This window comes from Pelmatolapia mariae, linkage group LG12 (assembly GCF_036321145.2).
Source record: "Pelmatolapia mariae isolate MD_Pm_ZW linkage group LG12, Pm_UMD_F_2, whole genome shotgun sequence".
Classification (NCBI taxonomy): domain Eukaryota; kingdom Metazoa; phylum Chordata; class Actinopteri; order Cichliformes; family Cichlidae; genus Pelmatolapia; species Pelmatolapia mariae.
The window spans coordinates 7439262-7463252 of record NC_086237.1 but is presented as its reverse complement, the minus strand read 5'-3'; the positions used below and the strand labels follow the sequence as shown (position 1 = coordinate 7463252).

The 23991-nt window shown below is 39.4% G+C and overlaps 1 protein-coding gene across 1 annotated transcript in view; it reads right to left on the bottom strand.

Annotated features, from left to right (window-relative positions):
* cacna1ba (calcium channel, voltage-dependent, N type, alpha 1B subunit, a) overlaps positions 1 to 23991 on the bottom strand; it is a 257230-nt gene that overhangs the window by 51460 nt on the left and 181779 nt on the right. The window contains exons 33-46 of the mRNA XM_065471832.1: positions 23286 to 23396; positions 23090 to 23173; positions 22553 to 22558; positions 20102 to 20218; positions 19861 to 19926; positions 19679 to 19770; positions 12319 to 12469; positions 10817 to 10944; positions 9550 to 9646; positions 6289 to 6394; positions 5705 to 5812; positions 4077 to 4186; positions 1742 to 1923; positions 166 to 301 (exon numbers count right to left, since the gene is read on the bottom strand). Coding sequence (XP_065327904.1) covers positions 166 to 301; positions 1742 to 1923; positions 4077 to 4186; positions 5705 to 5812; positions 6289 to 6394; positions 9550 to 9646; positions 10817 to 10944; positions 12319 to 12469; positions 19679 to 19770; positions 19861 to 19926; positions 20102 to 20218; positions 22553 to 22558; positions 23090 to 23173; positions 23286 to 23396 — 1494 coding nt within the window. The remainder of the gene's footprint in view (positions 1 to 165; positions 302 to 1741; positions 1924 to 4076; positions 4187 to 5704; positions 5813 to 6288; positions 6395 to 9549; positions 9647 to 10816; positions 10945 to 12318; positions 12470 to 19678; positions 19771 to 19860; positions 19927 to 20101; positions 20219 to 22552; positions 22559 to 23089; positions 23174 to 23285; positions 23397 to 23991) is intronic.

The window sequence follows — 23991 nt, the reverse complement described above, 5'->3', positions numbered from 1 at the left end:
AAAAAGTGGCTCTACTCCTGATCAAGCTCCTCAGTCTGTCTTTAAGAGGACAGCCAGCATCCAAAAGAAGCTTATTTCTGCCACTTGTGCCATGATCTTTGGAATATAGTGTAAACACTGAAATACTTTCACAGCTCATGTTGAACATGCATCCGTATGTTTTACCTGATTGATGGCAGTGTCTGGAGTTTCCTCAGATGGGCCCCGGGACATTGTTCTCTTATTCTTAGCCCATGGCACTTCTTTGGGTTTATCGATCACCCAGGAAGATGACGGCTTGATGGTGTGATCTTGACTTGGCCTGTGTGTAATAATCACAGTTCAGTTTAACTTTTACAAGGTCAGCGGTTCCTGTTGTCATTGAAGTCTCAAGTATTCAAAACTAGCTGTAAAACTATTGTAGGATATCTGACACATTGATCAATTAGCATTATTTCTTGTTAATTAAACAGCTATATTATACAACAGCTATAACTCCACTATAATTTCCCATTGTCTTTCAGGCCAACTGGGTCATTTCATATTCTTTAAGTGGTAAAAGCAATCAGATTTTTAGAAGATTTCCCGAAGATGAGATCACAGATCTCACACCCAAAAACTTCCTTTACATCTAACTTTAAGATTTACATTTTTGCAAGAACCAGGTCTCAAATAAGAAAGTTGGTCTGCAACGCACCATTTGTACTTTGAAGAACTGACACACACTCACAGGTAAACCAGATTTACTTACTTATTAATATATCAATGTGATTTTGGTGATCTGAAAACCTATAATGCTTTTTCTTATTACACTAGGGGATGCTCATAATAAACGTGGCAGAAGTTTCAAAAGCTGAGGAATACACATAAGATTACATCATAATTTTTATGGTGGGTTAACAGCTCCGGCTTCACAATGGGTTACAGAGCTGAGTATGATGCTGTAGTATGATGCTAAACTAATGCTAAAACACAAGGAACAGCCCTTTGCTCATCAGTAAAATGTCTTCTTGCATTTGTCAGTAGACTAAGACAGTACATTAGTTTATTTAGTTTTAAAATAAGTAGCTATTGTCTATGCAGCCATTATTTTTACTGGCAGATACCTCCTAGAGGCAAAGAAGGTACTGGAGTAAATAGAATGTGCACATAAAAGTATTACATTTATTTCAGTTTTGATTTTCTCTCCACTATGACCTTTACACAATTTTATAGAAGACTGGCAAAGCAGAATAAACTCTGCAGGGCCACTGCAACACAAATGCATGCAGTTATGAAAGAAGTAATCAGATCTTTTACCTAAGTTTAAGACCCAACCCATCAAAAATAGCCAGGAAATTCTGATTTTTTGGAGCTGAGATGTTTAATAACCTTTATAACAAAACCTACATTTTTCGCTATATCTTGTTGTTTACTATATAATTTTATGATATAGTTATGATATATTTTTGTATCGAATTTGTGACACTGGGCGTTTTTGGCAACGTTATGTTAACAACAATGTTAATTTCAGACAAAAAAAAGAGTTTTTTCCATAGCTTTATAGCATTGAAATTATGGCAAGTATTGATCATGTTGATTAGATAGAAGTCTCAGAAACTCATGTATCAAATATGAAAAAAAGGGCATTATAGAGTTTAGCAGCACAACTCCATCTATCATCCATCCATCTATCTGCTTATCCAATACAAGATCACAAGACACCACAAGCAGAATATAAAAAAGAATATGTTATGTCTTTTTCCTGAAGTATTGAACTTACAGAGTGCCTCCATTGTTGAGGGAGTTGGAGCTAGGTCTGGTCTGTGGCTGAGACTTGGCATGGGATTTAGGCTGGTACCTAAGCATGCTGGGAGGCTCCACACTGTTTAACATCTTAGGGAGGTCTTTCTCCTGTATGTGAGTCAGAGGCAGCAATGGCTTAAATAGAGCCCCGACCTTGCACTGTGGAGGAGAGACGGATGGCAACATGCTGAAGACATCCAGAGGCAGCAGGCAGAATATTGCTGGACCCAGGTCTGACAACAGGCGCTCAGGGCTAGTTGGATGTGGAGACTTAGGCCAGAATATTCTTTGCTTGTAGTCATGCTTGTTTGCAATATATCTATGTGTATGTGGGAGTGTGGAAACATGCACGAGTAGAGTAGGTAGTGCTGGGCGATATGACGATATATATCGTGTGGACGATAGAAAAGTGTCTATCGTGCCATTTGTCTTCTATCGTTTCTATCGTACTAACCCAAATTTTATAAATTATTACATAAAATATATAATTAACCCTTTACAACCGGTCGGAGCAGGCACACTCCGTTTTACCTAACTATTTTTAAATCCCTGTAGAACTGGAACCACGTAAGGTAGTGCAATATTTTTTTTTTTTGCATGTGAAACCGGAGGAGTTGTACTTACATCTTATGCCATTAGCTTGTCCAAGGTCACGGTTTCCTTCCACATATAACTTTGCAAAAATTGCATAAGAAGCACTTCCAGCAACAAAAACATAATATTCCAGACTTGCAGCAACAAAAAGATAATATTCCAGAAACACACTTTGCCAACGTTCATAAGACTTCCTACGTTGGCATATAGGTCAGCGCGAACTATCGCATGTCCGCCATTACCTGCCCGAAACCGGAAGTGATGTCATTTTCGCGAAAGGGCCTTATAAGCCTATGTTGGTGTTTTTAAAAGACATGTTTGACTTTATGCTTTTCTGTATCGTTTCTGGGATGCTTAGAACTCAAATTACACTGTTGGAAATAGTTTATTTTGATGCATTATAATATTTATTTTCATTTTTCCTGTAGTATATAAAAATTAGTGTATCTCAAAAATAAAACTATGAAGACACTCAAAATAAATTTCTCGTGGTTGGAAACTTTTGTATTTACAGTTTTGAGGGATAAGCCTCTTAAATTTTTTTTAACTAGAAATATATGTAAAAAACAAAACAAAAACAATTTTCAATTTTTTTGTAGTTTATTGCACTACAAGTTTTTGCAATTTATGTAGTTACTATGGACTTAATGCATACATATTATTACAATTTGGGCTATAACGGTTGTATTGATATATGGAAACTTGAAATACTCCCACAAATGGCACTACAGCATGTAAAAACATAAAGATAAGCTCTGGCGGACTTGGTTCTATGGTAGGTCTTAAAGGGTTAAATAGCCTGTGGCAAATATATTAGTGTTGTCTTCTCACTATACATGCTCTTAACTTTATGCAAGAAAAAATAAAGTATAAAAAAAATGATATTTTTCGCAAAGAAACTCCGTCTCGTGGTTTGCGAGCTGGTGCTGCTGTACGTGCACCCGGATTTGCGACATACTTTACGGTAACTCAAAACAAAGACTGCACCCTCGGCACTCGCTGTTTGCAGACTGCGTACTTTCTAGATGACCACAGGTCAGGTCGTATATCGTGATACATATCGTTATCGTGATATAAAATAATTCATATCGTGATAAATATTTTTTCCATATCGCCCAGCACTAAGAGTAGGCGTGCAAAGTTGCTGATAAACATCTGTCAGCAGCCAAATTCTACCAATTCATGTCTGACTGAAACTGACAAGAGTGTCATTAAGCATTTAACATCCACTAGGTTATTGGTGACCCCTCAAAAGTTAGGGTTAAGGTTTAGATTTGGTTACCATTTCCCCTATTTAGAACATGTCTGTCCCTTTTCTATAGAATTTTTGCCCACTTGGCACACTCAGAAGGTTCAGAAGGTTTTTACGGATAAACTAATGCCAAAATGTATGAGAATTTACTCGACCCTGGCCGCAGATAGGTTGATGTTAGCCTTGTAACTGTTAAAAGATTAATACAACAACAGCAAGTAACAACTCTCCTGGTACTTCTATATTAAAAATAATAAATTGGGAAAACAGATGACAGCTTTTGCAAATTACCAGTGAATTACTAGTGAACACAAAGTATCTTCTGTGCATGTGTGTTTACATGCAGCATACATTCAAAGTGTGTAAGTTTGCAAGCATGTATGTGGACCCATGCATCTAGATTTGAACTCCATCCATAGTGTGTGTACTTCGTTGCATGTCTGCATATGTAATGAGGGTGTTATACCTGGGAGCCCGAAGCGCTCTGTTGCTGCTGCAGTCTCCTAGCTCGATTCTGCTTATAGTAGTCAAAGATCATCAAGGCTGCATAAACCTTCCCTACTGTGAGCTCATTGGCTGAGGAGGTGAGAAGAAATTATTTAAGAAATGACAAGACATAAAAAGAAGTAGTAACTGACTCATTCCTTCTTATTTCAATGCATCTCTGTGCAATGCATGTCTCCCTAATGGTTTAAAGAAAAGGGAATTCTTATGGTGAACAAGTTTGTTAATTTACAGTAAGTAACTAAAAAAAAGAAAAGAGGAACAATCACTACTGAGTCAAAATGCCTTTTTGTAGTTGCAGTATGTGGTGATCACATCTTGGCAAAAGGTGGCAACAAAAATCAACTGTAAAGTAAGTCTTGGATGGCCACATGCACACAGTGACTCACACTATAGGGCGGTTTAGGGATACTTTTTGAGCCACGATACGGGCGATCATGGCTCAAGAGTTGGCAGTTCGTCTTGTAATCGGAAGGTTGCCGGTTCGAGTCCCGGCTCGGACAGTCTCGGTCGTTGTGTCGTTGGGCAAGACACTTCACCCGTTGCCTACTGGTGGTGGTCAGAGGGCCCGGTGGCACCAGTGTCCGGCAGCCTCGCCTCTGTCAGTGCGCCCCAGGGCGGCTTTGGCTACAATGTGCCATCACCAGTGTGTGAATGTGTGTGTGAATGGGTGGATCACTGGTTGTGTAAAGCGCTTTGGGGTCCATAGGGACTAAGTAAAGCGCTATATAAATCCAGGCCATTTTACTTTTTGGGTGAAAAAGCTTTCACAGCTGCTGTGCATCTACTTTTTATGGCAGTATATTTAAGGACCAGCTGTGGACCAGCTGAAGTCTGTCCTCCATCCCTTGGAAAGCCATCCTCTCTTCCCTTGAGGAGTCAGTAGTTCACAGCTGGTTATAAGCCTTTGTCACTCTCATAGCCCACCACTTCCTATGGATTTATTGACTTACCTGCAAATTGCCTACCTGCCCACTCTCCGCTGAAAACCTGCCACTCACCACAGATCTCCACCTACTAATTGGTACCTACTGCTAAGCCTTGTTTGCCCGTTGCCTTTTTTAATTAAACCTATACTTGATTGTAGTCACTGTCTGCACCTTGGGTCAGAAAATGTTAAAGTCATGATGACCAGTGTTGGTCAAGTTGCTTGAAAAAAAAAATTAGTTACTAATTACTGATTACTTCACCAACAAATGAATGTTGTTAATTTACTAATTACTTATATTCAAAAGTAATTAGTTACTTTATTACTTAGTTACTTTTTAAAAACATGACACACAACCTGAATACTTAACAATGTAATACACCTTTGAGCCCAATTCTATTTTTTCTGCATAATCCATCATATAAAATTGCTAGTGAGAGTATTAATACTATAGTGTACTAAAGAGTATTATGAATATAATAGGACACCAGAGTCTGGAAATGGTATTATAATGTTCAATTAAAAGTCAATTAATTATTTGTACTAATTTTCTCTTTAGCATCAACTCTAAGTGCCACAATTTAAAAAAAAGAAAAAGACTACTTTTTTATGTATGTCATCTATAGATGAATAGAAAATTAAAATTCTGATAATTTGCTTACGTTTATGTGGCGTCACCAACAGGTCCATGGTCTTTTGGGAAAGGTTGGGCCACACTGTGGACAATTCCTTTTTTAACTCTGCATCACATAATCGCTGGGCTACCATTCCTACAAGTATAAAATCAAGAGAGATTAAAAGAGACTCAATCTCTTGTCATAATAGTGATAACCTTAACTCTGTGCAATCAGAAAATGTTGGTTCTTTCAATTCACTTAAATGTATATAGCACCAAATCATAATCGTCACCTCAAGGCATTTAATATTGTAACAATAATACAGAGAAACCCCAACAATCAGACGATCTCCTCACTTTGGCGACAGTGGGAAGGAAAAACTCCCTTTTAACAGGAAGAAACCTCTGGCAGAACCAGGCTCAAAAAATGTTTTCCCAAGTGTTGGCAGTCAGGGGACAAAAAAGTAATAATTCTAACTGACACACATCAAAAACTATTTATTTTTCCCCCACAACTGTCCTTTTTGCTTTGCTCCAAAGATAAGGTTAGGATTAGGGTTAACATTGAAGATTACTTAGACCATTTTGGGTCTACACAGTGTTATCAGTGTATAATTATGTGCCTCTAACCTGACGCCAACTTGATCTCCAGTGCTGTGCGAATCAGTGCCATCAGAGTGGAGGTAAAGTGAACTGTGTTGTCATCAGCAATAGGCATATTCATTTTGACGAGGCGCTGAGGGTTAGACAAAGAGACATTAGGTCACTGATCATAGCAAACTGTTTAATAAAAACAAAATTCACCCAGAGAAATCAGTCTGTGTGCTGAAGTGATCCTATCCCCTCAAATGATTCAGGTTCTTTGCTAAATTTGGTTTATTATGTGCAAGTTTCTCTAGATTGATGAAATGCTCCAGAGATATATTTCAGCACACAAAAAGCCTTCTCTACGAGAATATACAGGAGACAAACTAGACATCGACATACACTGCTACTAGCTACAGTATGCACTATGTTGCAAGTCAAAGGGCACTGGTGCAAGACTGACATTGACCGAAAAAAAGGCGAGAGAAGGCATGTAACACATAACCATGAAGGTGCTTCAACAGTCGCAGGAGCTCGACTCTGTGGTTGCCATCGCAGCAATCATCAGTTTGGAGTTGAGAAGCTGAGTATGCTCTACATGTACAGTGGATGCTAGCATCAAAGAGTTAATTCCACCAAGCTTGATCAGACTTAGCAGGAAGACTTGGTTCATACAGCATTAATGGAACCACTATTTGCATAAAGGATGCTATGGGATTGTTGCTGTAAGAGTTGAGCTCCCCTGAACACAAAAAGCATTCACCTACATGTGCTATCAGTGGCAGTGCAGAGAATAAGAAGACCAGAGTCAGAATGAAACGGGGATGGAGAACTGAGGGCCAAACATATACACACACTCAGGCTTTTTTTTTTTTTTTTTTTTACACATGGCCACACACTCACTTTAGCACATGTACACACACAATCATAGGCTGCACAATCAGCTAGAAATAAAAAATTCCTTAACTCAAACCACTCTAACAATAACAGAAGTCATTGACCTATTAAAGATTTACCTGTAGCAACATATCTTTTGTCCTTTATGCAATGAAATAATTATTTTTTGCAGAAAAAATAACCATTTGAAAATGGTGTTTGTTCAGCAGAGCCGCTCCAATGCTTTTCAGCACATTAGGTCATGTTCAATCCTTCTTGCATTTAGCAGTTAATAGAGCTGTAATTTTTTATGGCTAATTATATGGTGGGTATTTTTTTACATTTATTTTTAGGCATAACAAAGTTTTTGAGGTAGTAGGTATAAGTACAATCCAGGGAGTGTTAAAATTGTGTCACTATCTCCGCGTCCCCTTTTTATTACAGAGCTGGTCTCAAAGGCAAAGCTTACAAACTAAAAAAAATCATAAACCTAAATCTAAAGGCAGAGCATTTTCAAGTTTTGAAGAATCTTGAAAAAAAAAAAAGCATTCCAGTGTATCATTAAAGAAACAGTATATTAATGCGCAAAAGGTCCATCCATCCAAAAATAAGTGGCAAACAGTTAAAAACAAGGTAAGTGGTAAGTGGTGAGAAATGTTAATTTCATTTTTTGTTTACATGTTTATGCATTTGCATTCTCTTATAATTGGAGCGAAAACTAACTAACAAAGCTTCACTGAATTCAAGTGTACTGGCTGCCTGGCTCATTATTCTGACAAATACAAACTGTAACCTTTTAGAGTTATTGTAGAGCATAAAAGATTCCAGACTCTTTAAAGTGCCTACAACTTTTGCCTAGTACTGTACAACCATTATGAATGTAATGTAGCATTTGTAAATGGCACACTCCATTTTGTCCATTTTTGCATATCTACCTGAGGTGAGTTTTAACTGGAATAAATTAGGCAAACAGAAAATAAAAAAAGAAAGTAGTGATTTCTGAATTGACTTGTATTTCATTGCAGACAATGAAAACACAAAATATTTTACGTTTTGTTAGGTCAGCTTCATTTCATTTGTAAATATACATCCTTACCTGTCACTCAGACCTGCAACACATTCCAAAAAAGGTTGAGACAGGAGCAATTTAGGGCTAGTAATCAGGTAAATTGGCTAAATAATGATGTGATTTGAAACAGGTGATATCAACAGGTGATTATAATTATGATTTGGTACAAAAGCAGCATCCAAGAAAGGTCTAGTCCTTTAGGAGTAAAGATGGGGCGAGGATCGCCAATTTACTAACAAATACGGGAAAAAAATTATTGAAATGTGTAAAAAAAATTCTCCTCAGAATTTATTTTTTACACAGAATTTTTTTTATGGTCATTTTGCTCCAACATGAGTCCCACTCTGTTATGTGCCTTTTCTGTTATTAGTTTACTCAGACTGTCTTTGGTAATAATTGTGACATAGGTGAAGATTAAAATGTTTGAGTAATTGAGTAATCAATACAGAAATTCTGCTGGAAATTCCAGTTCAATGTCTTTAAACCTTGTAAACAAGTTGACCACAGTGTAAAGATTTCCTCAAATGTAACTTAGTCACTGTATAAGTCAAAGCATAGCTAGAACGTGATGATGACTACACTGTTTGCATTTGCCCCTGTGTTAACATGCAAATTTCCTTATTTAGATTGGCTATCCAGATAAAGATAATGTGATCAGCTAGAAATAGTGTAGAGGTTAAATCAAGGTTTAGCACCTCTAATATTCTAACACAAAAAGAAAGAAACACCCACACAAACACATACAGACACATGCACACAACAGATATTTCCACACAGTGAACAAACTGAGATGATATGACAGAAAAATGAGAGAAAAAAAATGGGCAGTACAGACAGAACCACAGAGTCAAAAGCACATGTACAAAACATTTCTTCCACAGAAAAGCAGCACAAGCTAGACATACCCACACACACACACACCTGGACATAGATAATCGCGTGCGCACGCACACACACACACACACACACACACACACACACACACACACACACACACACACACACACACACGCAAAACTCACTGCTCCACAAAATAAAACCCAAACTAGGGTATACCACTGAAAGGAAATAGTGATGCAACGGAGCAATTTCCCTCCATATACATTATATATCTTAATCAAGCATTCTTTATTAAGGGCTATGTTCTTATAATTAGGGATGGGTATTAACCCAAAGCAGCAGATACTATTAGCAAAACCTTAAGACAGAAAAGATGAGTGACTTACACTCAAAATATCAGAGCACTAGCTAAACAAAGAAATGTGGGAATAGTGCAGAGCAAAGACATTGGCTTGAGTTCACGCCAATGGAAAAAAGATTGTTGAGAAGAGGGAAGAAAGTGGCAGAAGAGGAGGGTCTACCTTGTAGGCGACTCTTGGCGGACATTTCTTTCCCAAACCTAAGGGTGGGGACATGTGGAGCAGCATCTGATACATATCGAGGTACTTGATACGGCCACTTCACAGGGTAGGAAATCAAAACATAAATAGAATGCAAACAGAGAAGGATGGGAAGTTAGAGAAGGGGAAAAAGAAATAAAAACAAATCAACAAAACAGCAGAATAATGGAAAGGAAAAACAGAAATCTGTTGTTAATAGATTTCCTTGAGTGAGATGGAAGGTATATGCCATCCTCGGCCACTGTGTCAGGGCGCAGGGATGGATGCATCGCTACGGAGCTCAGGATTCCTGAGAGGAAACATGGAATGGTAAAGAGTGAGTCAGGGGAGGAGGGGAGAAAAATGGGACAATGTTCAGACCCACACAGGATGCTGATGAAAGGGAAGAGAGATGACAGCAGTGTAATGGGGATGTCTGCCACAGCATGCTTGCAGACATCTCACTGGTACTACAACCAGGGTGCACGGAGACAAAGGTTTCAATGCCAGCCTGAAATCTGCTGTGGTTGCTCATAGCCTAACTTTCACGAGGCAGTCATGTACAAAAAAGATCACATTGTTCTTGATGGTTTTGATTTGCCATAACTGAATTGAATTTAAGACTTTTGAAGGCTCAGTTTGTAAAGTAAATTGCAGTCTGCAGTTAAAACATTACAGACAGAAGAAAGTGTTATGGCAGGCAGCATGTTGGGACAGTGCCGCAGCTTTGAAAACTTTGTTTCCACTCCAGGATCATCAACCAAAGCCAGACAGTTTGAAGGGGCAAGTGCTAGTGTAAAGGCGATTTCATTGGTGCACAGCCATTCAGTTAAAATTCTCTTGGCATAGAGGTACACAAAGCACCCTAGTGACGGAAATGTCTGGTATTTGCAAACCTTGTATGCTACCCTATTAGGGCAGTTCTTCCCTAAGCCAAGGGGGGGTGAGATAACGCGTAACAAATTGTACATATCCTTATAGGAAATCCGTCCGCTGCGGAAAAGAACAAGCACATAAATAAACAACCGTTCAGGACAGCTTCCAAAATAAAACAAAACAAAACAATAAACAAAAAAAAAAAATCCCAATAATTATCAGAGGGCTGACTGCAAACAACAAGGTACAGGAATGAGGCCTTGTTCAGTCACTGTAGTCACAAACAGGGGAGAGAGGAGTAAGGCTAGAGAGTTTTTTCCTCCACTTTACTGTGTATTCTGTTCTCTGGGGCCAGATGAAGGCTTGAACATACCACGCAGCTGGGTCGTACTCAGCCCAAACCCGGATAAACTCATCGAGGTGATGAGGCCCCAGGATGGACGAGTCTCTGGTCAGATACTCAAAGTTATCCATTATGACAGCCACAAACAGGTTCAGCATCTAGAAGAAAGACATAAGGTAGTTAGACCTGTTGTTTTGAAATATTAAAAATAACAGACATTTATTTTTATGTTTTATGATATTCTAATAAAAGCTAACACTAAATTCTAGGATTTCACAGATGAAATGTTATCTAACTAGACAAGATACTGATGTAAACATGTTGAAATAGTTCTTCACAGTATTATCGATGTTAAGCAAACAAAAAGTAACTCTTAAAATACTTAAGTACTGTAATTGCAAACATATGCAAACATGCCCACAGTCCCCTTTCGAATATATCTATCTATATTTGCCCCAGTCAAATCTGATAAAAACTGCTTCAAAAAAAGCTCAATACCGTTATTTCCACTGTTTTTAATTCAATAACTTTAATGCCACCTCTATGCATTCTGTGGATTCTGATTTATTCTTGTTTCCATTTTTTAAAAACCTTTTCTTATATTTTGATTATGACTTTTCACTTTCATTGTTTTTATGCTGTCTTAATGTTTTATTACAAATGGAACAGCAGTTTATAATGAAGTTTATAATGCCAAAAACACAGAGGACATACATCTTAACCTCCTAAGACCTGAACTCTTCAGCATGCATTTTTAATTTCTCTTTGATATTTGGGCTGATTAGGACCCGATTAATGTAAAAACAAAGAATTACCAGATTTTTTTTTTACCTGATTTTTTTTTGCTAAGAAAAATGAGAGCCACATATGAGGATATTCGTTTAAAATTTCAATAGAACAGTAGCAGTATAATGTTCTCGTAAGTGGATATCAGGCCCTTGTAGAGCACAATTGAGTATATAATTGAGTCTAAATAGCCCTAAATGTGATGTCCACATATGTGGACGCCAGGTCCTAGGAGGTTAAATATTATATTTTAGCAATATAACTGTTGCTACTTTAAAAATATATGCTGTATTTTGTATTTTTAAGTGGCTTGAAAACACACATTTTAAGTATCATGTATCGATTACACATACTGGATCTGGCATGTATGTAAAAAATTAAACAGCTGGAATACTGGATGTGTATCTTCTCAGGGAGCAAAAATACTGTACTAACAAAAACTCCTTAACAAGTGTTGATTTATTCATTAATTAAAAATTTGAGGAAATGACCAGTAATGATCATTACTCTGTCCCAAATATATGTGTGATGACTAACTAGCACATGCGTATTTCTGACTAGGTGGCTTGAAGATGGACAGCTGCGAGGTTTTACAGTAAGTTTTATATTTACTCTGTGTTGTGATCAGCAATTTAGATGTAAATATTATAAAAAAGCAGAAGTAAGAGTTAGTTAAACTCTTTGGCTAATAGTTAAACAATCAAATGTGTCAGCTGCAATGGCGACATTTAGGCTTCAGTACTGACCAGGAAAGAGCAGAGAAAAATGAAAGAGACAAAGTAGAAATAGGCAAAATCGCTGCCACACTCTTTTCCGTGGGTCCCTGATCGCTCATCACATGTACGGTGACTCAAGCACGATAACATGATCTCATGCCAAGCCTCTCCAGTTGCACTCCTGATCCATTATAGAGAGAGAAGTGAGAAGAGGAAAGAGAGAAACAGAAATGGTTAGAATGAAGACATTGACAACATTGTGCATCACCCCAGTTCAGCTTCAACAAACTTAAAATTTATTGTGAAGCACTTTGATGTACACTAATCTTTTACATGTGCTATAGAAAAATACATTTTAACTTGACTTGACTTAAAATAACATGGTTGATTTTTGGTGAAGGAAGATCAGTCTGATGCTAATATGTCTTGCAGAAAAAGTCCAGTCTGTTTCTTATTAAAGCGCGAGATATATATATATATACATATATATATATATACACACACACACACACACACACATATATGTATGTATGTATGTATGTATGTATGTATGTGTATATATATATATATATATATATATCACGATATCATGGTAGCAAGCCCCAAGTCCTGGCTTCCCGTCCTGGCTCCCCCCTTGCCATAGCATGTGTTAGCAAGTGCAACACAAGAAGGATTGTTGAGTACGAGAGGAACTGGCCTGAGAGATAGAGGTCGTGTCCAAATTCATGGGCTGCATCCTCCTGAGGATGCATTTGTAGACCGATTACGTCACAGCGACGCGACGAAGGCTGTCCAAATTCGTAGACTCCTCTGAATGCAGCCGACAAATGTGTCCTCCTTTTCTCCGAATTTGAAGGATGGGTCGGGTGGCCCACCATATCCCAGAATTCATAGCGTGGCCCAGCCAATTCCAGTTTTCAACAATGGCGGCCGCTACTAAGTTTTTAATATTACTCCTATTACTCTTTCTGGGTCACAAAATACAGTTTTAACATATTTTCAGGCGAGAATGTAGCTGTGTAAACTTCAAATATCTGCTTGGTTTATCAAGATATCACATATTTGCAAAAGTGCTCCAACGTTTTCGGAGACGTCTGTTACCCACCAGCTCGATAAGTAGCTGGGAGCTCGAGGGTCACTGGAGCTGCTGAGAGCGGCACAACTCCCGGCACATCATTTTCAGATCACCGCGGACTTTCACTACTCAGGTTAAACGTAATATATAAGTCACTTAGATAACCTAAAAATGTTATTGTTTGGCTTTTTTCAGTGTTTTATTTGTTCGTGAGTAAATCGGTTTGGCTGAGATTAAAGTTATTAGATTAGATTAGATAAAATAAAACTTTATTAATCCCCCGGGTGGTTTTCACACAGCTGAATAAACGTCAAACAGAAAACTGATTAAACAGAAGTGTGAGACGGTCGAGAATTTACGCCAGTGCCCTGTTATATTTTAGATAGCAAGGAGCAGACGGCCGAGTTTATTAAACTCCACCGAGACAGCGGTGACGCTAATCAGAAGGCTAGACCGTCCAATTTCACAGCCGTTTACTTCCGGCCTACCCAACCTTCTGAGGACCCGGCCCACGTAGACCGCGAAGGCCGGGTCCTCAGGAGGATGCAGCCCATGAATTTGGACACGACTAGAATCATGGTGAAGTTTGAAACCTGGATCCTCCGTAGCCGGTTACCAAGACTACGTGAAGTACCCTACGTGAAGTAACCTAGATCTACTAGATGTTGTGAGTACAGCCTACCTCAACCTTACCTACCTCAACTATTACCAAGGCTAACCAACTGATCTACACCACGGCAATGGTGATCAGTTAGATGCTTGGCTACAAGCAGAACAGCTACAAGGAGCAGTACAGACCATGGAGAAGGAGACTAGAGACCAAGATCAAGATAGCATGGAGGGAGGTTAGCCAACTATCAGAGCTGCAGAAAGGTGCAGTGAAGAAGGTGCCTAAGAAGTACAGTAAGCTGTCCATACCTGAGGCCTTGGAAACTGCCAAGAAATGACTCACAGACTTGGCCTGCCGCTTGAAGAGGTACACCAAAGAGATTGAAGGCAGGAGAATAAACCAGCTTTTCTCCACAGAACCAGCCAAGGTGTACTCTCAGTGGCAAGGGAATAATATAAGAACAGCACCACCAAGGCTGGAAACGGAGCAATACTGGAAGGACATATGGGAGAAGGACGCCATCCATAACAGCAATACTCAGCGGCTAGTGGATCTAAGACAGGGGTGTCCAAACTCCGGCCCGCGGTCCATTTTTAATTGGCCCGCAAGTAATTTTATAAATAGAATAGAATATGGCCCACACTTCAACTTTTGCTTGAGTGTATTGCACTTCTTAGTTTTAACACCAGGGGGAGCTACTGTTGATCAAGGCAGTTGCTCCACCAAAAAGGACAATCACAGAAGAAATTTACCCCAAGTTACTAAACATGGCAGAACCAAAGAAGCGAAAGGTAGAAAGTGAGTGCAGAAAATTTCAGACACGGTGGGAGAGTGAATATTTCTTCAAAGTATTCAAGGGGAAGTGTGTCTGTTTGATCTGCACTAAAACTGTGGCAGTTATGAAAGAGTATAATGTACAACGTAATTTATGAAACCAAACATCAGGCCTATGCATCCTACACTGGTGCTGAGCGAGAGCAGAAATTAAAGGGTAGCTCTCCTGCAGGGTCAGCAACAGTATTTTTTTCGACTCAAATTGTAAAGGAAAAGGCTACAATAGCCAGCTATGAGGTCGCCCAACTCATCACAAGACATGGCAAGCCTTTTTCAGACGGAGACCTCGTAAAACACTGCCTCATTAAAGTCACCGAAATAATGTGCCCGGAAAAAGTGCAGGACAACGTCAGCATGTCCAGAAATACCGTTGTGCGACGCATTGAAGACTTGTCAGCCAACATTAAACTACAACTGTCTGATAAAGCTGTGCTTTTGATTTTTACTCCATCGCATGCGATGAGAGCACTGATGCCACAGACACCGCACAGCTGCTAATTTTTTTGCGGGGAGTGGACGAGATCACGAGCACTTTAGGTGAGTAAAAAATATGTTCCACAGTACCCGTGTGTTAATAAGCATGCATGTGCAGGTACACATGCTTCAAATATCAATAATGCGCATCAATTCTGTCACTACCCTGCTTTTGCGGACCACTTTCCTATTTGCGTTTTTCTTGTTAACACACAGAGTACATACCGCTGTGCACAGCGCACACACACGCAAATTCATCTGATCCCATCTGTGTCATGGTCCTGGGTCGAGCAACCCAGTTTTCGAGTTTTATGTATCTTTTGTATTCATTTGTGCCCTAGTTTAGTTCATCTAGTTTATTTTGAGGTTGCTGTTTCTTAGTTGTTATGTCACCTCCTCCTGTACTCAGTCTCCCTGGTTCGTGCGTCTACCTGTCATGCGTCATGTCTGTGTGGTTATGTTCTGTTCAGTGCACTCTAATTTCCATGTTTCCTGTTTTACTTTGAAAGTCTGTGTCTAATGTCAGTGTATGTAGTTTCGCTTTCCCTGTCCTGTCATTAGGTTCATGTGTATCAGCCGTTCCCCCTCATGTGTTTCCACTTCCCTTGATCATCCCTTATGTGTATTTAGTCTGTGTTTCATTCAGTCTGTGTTGCGTCGTCTGTGTTCCCACCCTCCATGTTCTCACGGGCAGTCTTTACAGTCATCGTCATGGTTTTCTGAGTCTTCATAGTTTATCAGTATCTGTTTCCCAGTTTAGTTATAGTTCAGTTTAGTCACGGTATTTCTGCTTTGTTTGAACCCTGTCATCAGCCATAATAAAGGCTCGCTTTCAGTTTAAGTTTACTCCCGTCTACTCACTTGTGTTCGCACCTGGGTCCACCACACACACCACAGCACGGTCTGTCTCCTCAGACCGTGACAATCTGATGCAGATTTGCTCCTTGATCAAGTGACACTTGTCCGGATTTTTGGCACGAGTGGCATACGATCAGCACCGCAGCTGGATGGCCCGATTTACATACCCAGCGCAGCTGATAATCACCAGAAAAATTTACTAAAATTATATGCACTCCTGTTATTAAATCCAGTTCAGTCTGTTAATGTTGATAACCGTTTCAAACGAACTTTAATAGGTGTGTTGCTAAGCCTAATAACTTAAATAACAAGCTTGAAATTTACCCGTCCCATTTTCCCCTTTATTGTATTTTCTCTGTACTGTAAATCTTCTGTCTAAGAAGAAATCTGCTGCTGTTCTGAGAATGAGCTACCAAAGCTTTTTCTGAATAAATCAATAAAGATCCATTTATGGAAAGTTGTGATGAAGGCAGTTTTGTCTTTAATTATATTCAACAATATAACACATGTGACCACTTTTAAGTGATTTTTCTTACTTTAATACACTAAAGTTAAGGTTATATACCTAATTTCTAGTAAGTGGCCCAGCCCCTCCTATATTTTTATGTGTGTGGCCCTCAGTGAAAAAAGTTTGGACACCCCTGATCTAAGAGCAGACCACACAGACCTCCCTGAACAGGGTTCAGTAACCATCACAGTGGCAGATATCCAAGAAAGGGTCTTCAGTATGAAGAGTTAGACAGCACCAGGCCCCGGCATGGTTCATGCCTATTGGCTGAAGAAGCTGACTGCACTCCACGAGCATCTGGCAGTACAAATGAACCAGCTGCTAGTTGATGAGAGACATCCAGAATGGCTAACCGAAGGCCAGACAGTCCTGATCCCCAAGGACCCCCAGAAGGGAAAAGTCCTTTAACAGTAAAGAGTCATAAAGTCTGTGGAGAGGATCATAGGAACAAAACTTCCTTCCATGGACTCTCTGTACACACAACACTGCTGAAAAAGAGCAGAGAGAATTACCAGGGACCCACACCATCCAGTTCACCCTCTGCTCAGACACAAAAAGTGTATATACATCCTTAGACACAACAGAGCTGAGAGCATCATCACACACAGAACAAGGTTTTTCAACAGCTTCTTCCCCGCAACTGTCAGACTGATTGCAAAACACAAACACTGAATATTCAACATAACACTGAACATACAACAGTCAGACTGATGGCATAACATAAAATAACACAGCACTACCTCACCTCATTTCAATATACAATGGGATAAATCACTGATTAATGTGCAATATACTCACTGAAACAGATCTGTGAAACAGATTTGTGAAAATGTGCAATATTATGTGTTCAATGCTAGGAAGTGTATTACCACCCTCTCTGTACAGTGTGTTTTGTATATAGTAAATACAATGATTGCTCCATTCTTTGCTTTTTTTCTATTCTCTTTTTTAGTTGCTTTGTTTTTACTTTGTAAAAAATGTAATTTGACCTGGAGAGCTATGCACAAGAATTCCAATGTGTATGGACAGTTGGTCCTGTGTGCAAATGGCAAATACAAATCTTGAATCTTGAATAACAGTACCACATGGAAGCTCCTGTCAGACATCTTAGCAAGAATATCAGAGGAGCAAAACACCAGCTATTGGCAGACAGAGCAGTCGCCCGAGACTGCAAGACTAGGCTGACCAACCTGTGCACCTGGATTGACTACAAGAAGGCCTATGATTCGATATCCCACACCTGGATCCTGGAATGCCTAGAACTGTACAAGATCAACAGGACCTGAAGAGCCTTCATCAGGGACTCATGGAGGTGTGGCAAAAAACAATAGAGGCCAACTTCAAGCTGATAGCACAAGTCGCCATCAAGTGCAGGATCTACCCCACTGCTGTTATGCATAGGCCTGAATCCCCTCAGGGAGATCATTAACGAGACTGGCTACGGATACCGACTACGGAATGAAGCTTGATATCAGCCACCTCCTGTACATGGATGACATCAAGCTGTATGGCAAGAGCGAACAAGACATTGATTCACTGATCCACACCATCAAGATATACAGGTATAACATTGGAATGTCGTTTGGACTGGAGAAGTGTAGTCGGATGATAACAAAGAGAAGGAAGGTAGTCACAACTGAGGGGATCGAACTACCAGAAGGCAACAATGCAGACATAAAGGACCACTACAAATACCTGGGGATCCCACAGGAAAATGGAAACCATGACGAGGCTGCTAGGAAAGCTGCAACCACCAAGTACCTGCAGAGGGTCAGGCAAGTCCTGAGGAGTCAGCTGAACGGTAAGAACAAGATTTGGGGTATCAACACTTACGCCCTGCCCATGATTAACCCTGCTGGGACTATAAGCTGGGGAAAGGAGGACATAGAAGACCACTGACATCAAGACAAGGAAGCTCCTGATCATTCATGGAGGGTTTCAGTCCAAGTCCAGCACCCTGAAGCTGTATGCTAAATGGAAGGAAGGAGGCCAGGAACTGGTGAGTGTTAGCACCACGGTCCAGGATGAGACAACAAACATCAGGAAGATGGCCCCAACCAACCACGTACTCACGTCTACCATACCAGGCAAGACCCCAGGTGAAGGCTGTGTAAAGATGCCCCTGAGACAATCCTGCACATAACAGCAGGGTGCAAGATGAAACGCCATAACCAAGTGCCCCGATGGTTGGATCTTAACAAGGTTCCAAGTAGAGCTTCAACATGCAACAAGAAGAAATAGGAGTGAGACAAAACTTTTTTGTGAGCATGCAATTTATTAGAAACACCACCTAAACTGAAACATCAGCTGTTTTACAGCTGATAAAAAGTTCCAACCATGGAAAATATTATTTTCTGCCATTTTTCAAGTGGTCTTAAACTTTTGATCTGGACTGTATGGGAAACTGGGAATGCACACTCAGTAAATATTTGTACTGACATTTTTGTTTGCTGCTCCCAAACACAAAATAAGCAACAAAGTGTATGATGTGCAGTGCAGCGAGGAGCGCTTGGACCTCTACGTTGGAGAAACCAAACAGCCACTCCATAAATGGATGGCTTCAACATATAAGAGCCCCCTCGACACGACAAGACTCAGCTGTACATCTGGAGCTAAAGGATAAAGGCCACTCTTTGGAGGCTACCAATGTTCATACTTTGGACCCAGAGGACAGATGGTTTGAAAAGAAGTAAAATAGGCCATCTATGTCCACTGTGAATGACAATCATTGAACAGCCATCTTAAGGCACTATCACATTGACAAACTGCCTGGTGAGATGACAGCAAACCCGATCAGCATTTACGACTGAGTGATAAAACTATTTGCTTAATGTGCTTATGGACCAATGTATATATTTAACCCTCTCAAGGCAGGCGTTGCAGATTTGCAACAGTTTACAACTAACAACCTGATTACCCCACATACATATTTTATGAGTTGTTTTTTTTTTTTTAATAATTTTCCCCGAATATCAGATTTCTCCTGTAACTAAAACTTAATTTGAGCCTGAGAGGGTTAAGTTATGTATACCTGAACAGTAGCATGAGAGCCTGAAGGAATGTGCGGAAGTTGTTGTGGTGATTTATAGCTGTATCCTCATTCAGCTCAATGTTGCCAAACACCTAGAGCAGAAACATGGATTCAGGCCACAATATTGTAATGGTAAATTACTGCATGAATATCACATTCTCTGACCGAGTAGCATCACACACCTGCATTCCAATGATGGCGTAGATAAAGAACAGCATGGCAATCAGTAGACAAACATAAGGCAGGGCCTAAAGGGAACAACAGGAAACAAAACGTATTTCATTTTAAATACCCACTCTGAGTTCTTCTAGGCAGTGTAGAAGTGTGTGCAGGAAATTACTGTATGTGGCTTTGGAAGTGTACAGAAAATGTGAATATCAGGGCTAGTCAAGAATGTGTAAGCATTGTACTGTTTATGAGCACCTTAAAAGACTGAACAAAGGTCCACAGCAAAATGCGGATGGTGTATCCCTGCCTCAGCAGCTTGATGAGTCGAGCAGCTCTAAAGAGCCTCAGAAAGCTCAGGTTGAGCAGCCTGTCCTGTTAGACACAGATAAGATAGGGAGCACTTATCCACCAAATATCATTGCTCAATGTTAAACACACTTATGGAAGTCAGCTGGTTACAAACAATCACATGTGGCAAAAGCATACAAGGTCAATACATTCAAGATCCCTAAATGCTGTTCATCACAGTGCTTTAAGAATTATCACTAAAAGGGGGCACAAAGGTTTTCCAGATGGCTCCATTTACTCATAGCCTTAGACAACAATGCACAGACTGGTTGACAAAGGAGCAAAGGAAGCCTCCTAGTAAACACACCTATGGTACCAATTTTGAAATCTTATCTGATCTTGTTCTCAAGTTATTACATTCACAAGATTTTCAGAAAACTTTCTCTGACCTCGAGGTTAAGGTCACCGGGAGTGAATGGTAAATGGACTGGTTCTTATTTAGCGCTTTTCTACTCTGAGCACTCAAAGTACTTTATACAACTTGTACATTCACCCAAGCACTTTTTTCTAAGCTGTTTCTTAGTGCTTACTATCTAACATCCACAGGCATTCATACTCCAATGGATGCATCGGAGAGCAACATGGGGTTAGTATCTTGACCAACAACATTTGGCATGCAGACTGGAGCAGACTGGGATTGAACCGCAAATTTTCCGGTTAGTAGGTGACCTGCTCTACCACCGGAGCTACAGCCACCCAGAGTCAAACTTGTCCAAGGTATTTAGTAGATCCACCAATGTTATGAATTCAAAAATCTGAGGTAACTTCCTTTTTATTTATCACATTCACGACATTTTCACTGAGATTCAAACCTGTCTAAGATTTTTAGATACCTAAATGGCATCAATTTGAAGCAGAAAATATTTTTTCTCATGGGATCAGTTTCTTGATCATTAATACGCAATTATCATGACCATCAACGACTATGGATGGACCGATGCGATATTACGTATCGGTCCGATACTGACCTAAATTACTGGATTGGATATCGGAGAGAAATAAAAAATGTAATCACATCCATTAAATATCACAAAAGCACCTCACAAAAGTAGCGACATGGCATAACTCAGCTCATAACCTTACGGAGCAGTATGCGTCACGTGATAGAGTGGCTGTGGCGTGCGAGACCTCTCAGTGGTCTGGTTGAGCATTTGGAGCCTAGCTACCAAACTGGCATTTCATCTCTGAGAAAGTTATCCCAGAGAGAAGTAAAGCAAGTGTGTAAGTTCATCTCTGAATGTTTGTAAAGCATTCCCACGTTAAGCTTAACAACCGATATATGGAACGACTGCCTCTCCTGTTGCTACTTCAATCATGAAACTGATCAATGATCAGCTGATCAGCTTTTCTTTCGCAACTCCCGTCTCTCTTGTTTGTTTTTGGCCCACTTTGCACCAGAAAGAGGAAACCAGCGGCTGAACAACAGCAGCACGTTTAAGCTTGATAAGCTGTTGTTAGAATTTATTTAATATTACTTTCTACACCAGGATCCTTTTCTACGTAGCTGACAGCTGGTAACTGTGCAGGAGCGGATCTAGCAAGGTTTTGCCAGGGGGGAAGGTAGGGCATTAACAGGGAAAGAGGGGTACAAAGAAATACTCTTCTTTCTTATTCTCATTTAAAATGTCTCGTTTTTAATAAATAATTATCTGAATCTTACACCCAAAGTTTTAATCTGATGTAAAATGTATAGAAGTCCATTACTGTATATAGTAACTATTAAGTCTAATATATACCCTAGTAAGCCATAGTACTTTTTCCTTTGGTACGGTATCATCTGTGCAGTCTGCAATTCTGTTGAAGAAAGATGTTGAATCTATTAAATTATTGTATAAAAATAATTGATTTCTGTGTTTTTTGGGGGTTTTTTTGTTTGGTTTTTTTTTTTGGTTTTTTACACATGCATTAAATTTAATTTCATTGCGCCAATTAAGCAAGTATGGGGTGGTTCCCCGTACTTGCCAACCTTGAGAACTCAGAATTAGGGAGACACTCAATGGGGGGGGGGGCTATATATATATATATATATATACATACACATATACAAAAAACTTGAATTTTACAGTGTTTATATATTTAAAAATATTTATTTAAAGTATGTTACATGTTCTTAGCCTGGATACCATGGCTATCAAGTACTGATGTCCCCTAGTATGTTTTTGTGAAGTCTAAAGACAATCCAAAAAATATTGTGGGTAGAATAAAGTTTACTGATTTAAGATGCAGTTTAAATCTTGCTAGAAGTTCATTAGACTGCTAGCAAGATGTAAACTGCAGGTTTATAGGGTTTTTTTCCCCTACATTACCAGCATGAAAATGTTTTTATCATAGCAATTTTATTTACAGAAACCCACTCACCGTAGTCTAGTGATGTTTTTGGACCATGGCATGCCAACACCATTGACGACAATCAACAACAAATGTGTAGAATGACAGAAAGAGTTGGGAAGGAGAGGCAAGAGAACACAAACAGTCATATTGTACAGCATAAACTGATAACAATCAGCAAATAATCGCATGCAGATACATATACACACATGTGTACAGAGATATACTTGCAGTACACTGAAAAGTCTGGAATAAATAAAGAAAACTACCCACAAAATATGCAAAAACACTGTAAAATATAACTCAGCCGAATATCACACATTGAAGATTACTCTCTGATGTGGATTCAGAAAAACACCTGTCCTGTAATTATTGCATCGTATCAAAACATTACTACCTCAAATCCTTTCCTTTTCCCCAGCTATATAGCCTTTTTTGACTCCGCCATGTGACTGACCACTGGCTAGTTAGCTTGCTTGCCCAGTTAATTTTCTAAACTGCAGTGTTTTTATGTATCCCATGAAATATTTAAGTGAGAGTGAGGTGGGTGGGAAAAAGTGCTCTTACATTGATTTCCGTCACCAGGATGTCAGTAATGCTTCCCAACACTGTCACAAAGTCAAACACGTTCCAAGCATCCTTTAGGTAGTTCTGAAGAAAAAAAGCAAAAAAAAAACAAACAAAACAAAACAAAAAACAATAAAATCAGGAGCTGTGCTTTACCTTTAAGAGTATTTAGAGTTGCTTTATAATGACTACCCACCAATGGCCCAAAAGCAATGATCTTGAGAATACATTCCAGAGAGAAGAGAGTGGTGAACACTATGTTGAGGTTCTTTAGCATTGCTTCATAGAACTCTGGAGCTCCATAGAACTACAAGAGAAGGGCAAATGAGACGTTAAGGCACATTTTAAGGTGACGAATAACGATTAGCTTTTCCTCCTCAGTGTGTCAGGCTAATGCATTCCTTCTATGTCCATTATATGGAGACTATACCCCATAGTGCTTAAAATATGAAAATCTTGATACAGATGGAAGGAAAGTGGACAATACATGTAGAAAGGCTAATTTATACCATATCCTGTTCTCAAAAACTGACATAACCATAACTCTATAGCTGGACTCAAGAAATACGTGCTTAAAGATTTTAGAACATGTTTAGCAGTGTCTTGTGACATCACCGGGTTTGTTAGTTGCTAGTAATAGACTGACACTGTTTGTGTCAGCTAACTAGTAACAAAAACAATAACTCAGGGTAAATTAAGGACACTAAAACTAAAAATCAGTTTAAGTGGATCACTTTTGTGCTGCCCTTTGCTGCAACAATGAATTTTAAGTTAAAACTAAGGATACACTATTCACTTTTCTCTGACTGTTAAGCATTCAGTGGCCCTCTGTTGTCTGGCTAGTTGCAGTGAAACAGAAATTCCGCCTACCACACATATTAACCTATTTTTCCTGCAGATAT